Here is a 5,293-nt window from a genome sequence, read left to right on the forward strand (position 1 = left end):
GATTTTGTTACTGTTTTTGGTAGTGTTGATGCCAAGCAATCCTTGGTGGTACTTCTGCTTGGTATGCAATACTGTTTGGTCCATCTGTTGCAGTGTTAATTTTCTTTCTGTTCGATGTTTACTGATATGGGAGAAATACAAGGTGCGCACTGTTCCCCAACACGATTCTGGAAGCTGATGAAAACAAAAGCTTCATAGTTGAAAAAGCATGCTTATTGAAACTATTACATGTTATTTTAATTTGCTGTGTAAAAATGTTACTGGGTAGTGAATACAAGAATTTAATATCCTTAATTTGTAGAGCCAGCTGTTGATTCGATGATGTTTATGGTCCATGGGTTTTTACGTGCCAAAGCAATGCATTGTGCTAACTGTTTTATTTGAAGCTTTCATGTTAATTTCTGCTACGTGTCATTCTGTATAACATGCACTGAAATCTTGGTGCTCGATCAGTTTTTGATTTTGCCTTTATCGAAGTGCAGCAGGAACTGGAACTCGTTTTCATTAGCCAAAGGCTAATTGAATCATCGCGGTAAGCGCAAGTTCTATGGCTAAGCACGAACACCCATGTCCTATATCCAGCAGCCTGTGCTCACAGAAAGTTGGCATAAAACGACGAAATATTTGCATGAGGTGTTCAAATTAAGAGCATTAGTTGCGGGAGCTTGAAGTGTTTTCGTCGGTGTGCTCGGCAAACGTGAAGACCAAATCCAAACGTCCGCGGATGGTTCGTTTTCAGAAAACATACCTTCTTAGACACAAGCAGCACCATCTACCTGCACTACTATTGTGATTTACAGTCTCCTGCACTATATTCGGTATATTTCCTCATTATATCAATTAATAAATTTTATAAGCGTGTGCATCACGATACATCGTTTGACACCATCCGGAACCCCCTCGGAATGCACTGTTTGGGGGCGGCAAGGTCGTCGGTGTGAATCCCACATATTTATGGCTTCATTTTAACTAGTAATTTTATCTTCAGGAACATACCAAGCCGTTTTACACCACTTTGAACATTCTGCGTAAAATGGGTGGCCCCCACATTTTATGTAAATGGTGGTCCCGGGGGAGTCCCACTTCGATAACAGCTATACTGGCTCGTATATAACTGATCGAAAGTACAGGTATCAACTGAGGCGCTACATGCCCACTGTTGGTATGTGACATGGTGTGGTCACGTGGTAACTGTTTTGATCAATTTAACCTTCATTGCTGACAGACGCGACCTTGACAAACAAAAGTAGTAAGAGCTAATGCTCTTAAAACAGAGGAACTGCTCTTGGTGCAGAGAAATGAGCGTGTGCTAAACAAATGCATGAGAACCTGTAAACATGCATTACAAAGGAACCTGTCTCAGCCGCTGTTGCACCAGTGCCTGCACAGATGCCTCCAGCAAAGTGCACAGTTTAATAGACATGTTTCAATTAGTGGCACAGGTGCGCATACTGTGAATAACTGGGCCAGTGGGATAAGGTCGTGCCCCACAATCCAGAAAAAAAATTCTGAGGGCACTTTAGTCTGCCTTCATGGAGAAATGCAAGAAAGCATGTGTTTCGAGGAAAGGAAAGGACGCAGTAGCTCTACATCTCCATGGACACCTCAACCCAGAAAAAAATTCTGAGGGCACTTTAGTCTGCCTACATGGAGAAATGCAAGAAAGCATGTGTTTCGAGGAAAGGAAAGGACGCAGTAGCTCTACATCTCCGTGGACACCTCAACTGCGCTTTAAAACATGTAACTGAAGGTGCAGATGTCATGGCCGGTCCCCACCCCTGTCACAAACCTCCAACTTCACATCTCCACATTTTCTATCGCCCTTTTAAGGATAATTTAAACTCGGAAAGCATGCAATTGAAGGTCCATATGTCATTGGTCCGAACCCCTGTTGCAAGCTAACCTCCAACTTGACTAACACATGTAAGCTTGTTGCCATACGCAATTATGCCATACGCAATTTGCCATACGCAATTATGCGAGGGGCAGAATTTCTCAGGCAGCAATGAGCATATTGGGTCAAACCAAAGACTTAGACAGAATTATTGAATTGATATGGGTCCCGGCTCACTCGGGGAACCCTGGTAACGAAGCGGCCCACATAACAGCTCAAGGATTCGTCAGCAGAGCAGGGGACGCTGTCGTTGCTGAGAGTTTTTCAAAGGACGGCCTATCATCTTTTCACGATATTACTAATCATTTTAAACTTGAAAGGAGGATATTCCCTCCTCCAGACAAAGCCTTTAATAAGGAGCAGGAGACCACTTGGAGGCGACTCCAGACGCGATCCTTCACGACGCCTTTCCTGTCAAAATTCTACCCTGGTGAATACGACCCTGCATGTACATTATGTGGTGATTTAGCCACATATGATCACCTATTGTGGAATTGTAAAGAGGAGCCGCCCCCGAAATCTCTAATACAGGTTGCTACTCTCGAGCAGTGGGAGGCCGTGTTGGTCAGCTCAGACTTGGGAGTTCAAACCCGGGTCATTGAATGGGCTACCCAGATCGCTGTCAGCCGTGGACTGATAGCCACCTAGCACGGATCGTCTGCATTCTGCCTTTTCTGACGAATTAAATGTTTTCCAATCCAATATGCAAAGAGAAATGCTACGACGCCACCGAGAATGCTGTACGACGAACGGTTGCTCAAAATTTTAATAAACTTATTCGGGATTACTGCCACCGCATTGAGGTCAAACAACAATGACATCGCTGGGGATTTCGTCTGCACCTGCGATATCTGTTGCTCAAAATAGTGTCGTTGCTTTGGCAGTCGTGGTTTTGTGCCGCGTCTCTATCATTCTTCCTCTCCTGTTTACAGACTCTGCTCGAGTGTGATGTAGTCTCTAAATTTTGCGTCATCCTGTCACGTGATATTGACGTGGCGTCATCACTTAATTTTGCGTCATATTACGCGACTTTAGATGACTCATTTTTTGCATCATCTTTGTCACGTGACTTGTGTGGCGTCAACACCGTGACGCTACTTTCATCCTTTTGCAAATCATGTCACGTGGCTCGCTAATTACTTCGCTTAGTCACTCTAATTAGTGGTCACGTCATCGCTTTCCATTTCGTTATTTCCAGCCTTACTAATTAACTCATTTTTTCTAATTACACTAATTAATGGTGTGTCGTCATCATTCTTCATTATGGCATATTATACTATTAATTATTTCTTATCCTTAAACATTTACACATTCATTCATTCATCTGGAGTGACGTCATCGTGTGGGCACACTTTGCGGACAAGGTCTGCGGACACATGTCAGCTATACATTTATTTATTTATTTAGTCCTCAAATGCCCCTTGGACAGGGGTTTTACATGAAGGGTTGCTTTCGCATTGCATGATTGCTTTCGCATTAAAAAGAAAAAAAGCCAGTCTAAATTGAATTGGCTGTTGGGGAAAGGAAATGGCGCAGTATCTGTCTCGCATATCGGCTCACACATGAACACCGCCGTAAGGGAAGGGATAAAGGAGGGACTAAGAGATGAAAGGTGCCGTAGTGGAGGTCTATGGAATAATTTCGACCACCTGGGGATATTTAACGCGCACTACATCGCACAGCAGTCGGGCGCTTTTGCGTTAATCTGTTGATTATGGCAGTACAAGGATCCGCCTGCTCTTCGCCTTCGGTTTCAGTTTCGAGAACAGCTGTTGCAGAGCTAAGGGGGCGCCACGTGTAGCAAGCAAATGTTTGCTATGGCCGCCCACCGAATAACAGGAAATGGCCGAAGTATGCCTGGTAGCTAGCAAGGACGCCTCAGCGTGATTTTCGGCATCTGCTACCCGTTAAAAAGCGCTCTAAACCCGTGGCGCTGTCTCCATGGAAGACGACGGAGCGTCGCCCAGTACTTCGAAGACTGCTCCAGCTAGCGCATCCAGTTCAACGGCAGCAAAAAAAGGGGACGATGCCAAAGACGACAGTGCCAGCCGCAACGCGGACTCTCTCAGGAGTACGCTGCTTACAGAAGTGCTCAACAAGAAGAAAATGGCCCTGATGCACTCACCTGAAGTCGTCAAATTTTTTCAAGAACAGCAGAGACAGAAACTGAAGCCGGGAACTTCGGGAACTTCGTGAAATATCCGCCCGTTTCGGTTAACGTGTGCAACTCAGTGCTTTTATGTGCGTTGAACACTTGTTTAGCAGTCACTGATCTCACTACTTTTTTAGTTTGCACGCTTTTATTATGTCGAAAAACTGCAATTATCGGCGCCGCTGTTGTGGTGCGAGAGCGCGAAGATTTATGAGGCTGTACACACAGACACGAATGCAAGTCAACGCGTAATTGATGTAAACGAAGCTATGAAATAAGAACTAGGGTTTTACATTTTGTAAAGAATTTTTCACCCTTTCAATCTCGTTGTGGAGATCGTCTCTGACCGATTTGAGGTGTTCAGTCTTCTTCTGCAGCACTTCGGCAAGGCCGGCGATCTTGTCGCTCATCTCCATGAAGTGCTTCACCTTGAGGAACGCCGCGTCTGCCGTCATCGGTCCGTCGCTTTCGTTCGCGGAGGCCGCAGCACCGTCGGTGGCCGCCTCGAGGTTGCTGCCATCTGGCAACAGAGTAAACACGACGTCTTCGGAAGCGTTGTTCAAGTCCTCCTGGATTGCTTCGAATGTGGGCGGGGTTGGTCTCGTCGGAAGCGGAGGTTTGCGGCGAAACATTTCGCCCACTCGGTGTCGGCCGCCTTGAGCGTCTGTTCACTGGCGTGACGTGTGGCAATCCTGTAGGCTTGCTTCGCCTCTAAGCACGAGATCGGCGAATGCCGCCGTCGCTGCACTGCGACTGAGGACAGGAGCGCAGCGCAGTAAGCGTATGCGGCGTGCTGTGTCCTAGCGCTAAAGAATCCTTCGTGCACTGTACAGCAGCAGGAACCGCATCCCGTGCTTTTGCTGCACCCGAGCGTGCGAGGCAATGCTGCACAATGTTGCGCACGTCTGGCAAACTCGCCAATGAATTGTAATTATCACCATCAGCGTGATGCACTACTGCAAAGCGTTGGCGACTTGATTTTAGCTTGTGGAATGTTTAAATATTGGACAACATACTGCTGACGCACGGATGTAATGAAAGCGGCGGGGCTGCTTCGGCAGAAATACCAGACATGATGCCAGATGATGCTGAAGGGGCGCTGCGAGCAGGAGGCGCGTTGAATCAGCTTAGCGCGCGAAACTTGAATTTTCTTTGTTGACGCTGTTTTCAGTGAAACATTGGAGTAACATAGACAATTGAGGTAGTTGTCCTTCGTGTCTTTCTCTTTGTGTCCCCTGTCGCAGCGC

At 46.4% G+C, this 5,293-nt stretch overlaps 1 protein-coding gene across 1 annotated transcript; it reads right to left on the bottom strand.

The window, feature by feature from the left end:
* Positions 1–4,175: 4,175 nt before the first annotated feature.
* LOC144129361 (uncharacterized) lies at positions 4,176–5,070 on the bottom strand. Its single transcript, XM_077663437.1, has one exon. The coding sequence runs from the start codon at positions 4,676–4,678 to the stop codon at positions 4,328–4,330; it is 351 nt and encodes a 116-aa protein (XP_077519563.1). The 5' UTR covers positions 4,679–5,070; the 3' UTR covers positions 4,176–4,327.
* Between the last annotated feature and the right edge of the window lie 223 nt (positions 5,071–5,293).

The sequence above is a fragment of the Amblyomma americanum genome, chromosome 4 (assembly GCF_052857255.1).
Source record: "Amblyomma americanum isolate KBUSLIRL-KWMA chromosome 4, ASM5285725v1, whole genome shotgun sequence".
Taxonomy (NCBI): domain Eukaryota; kingdom Metazoa; phylum Arthropoda; class Arachnida; order Ixodida; family Ixodidae; genus Amblyomma; species Amblyomma americanum.

What these genes read in the sequence shown, in the direction of transcription:
- LOC144129361 (XM_077663437.1), bottom strand. Translation starts at nt 4,678, where the DNA reads ATGTTTCGCCGCAAACCTCCGCTTCCGACGAGACCAACCCCGCCCACA.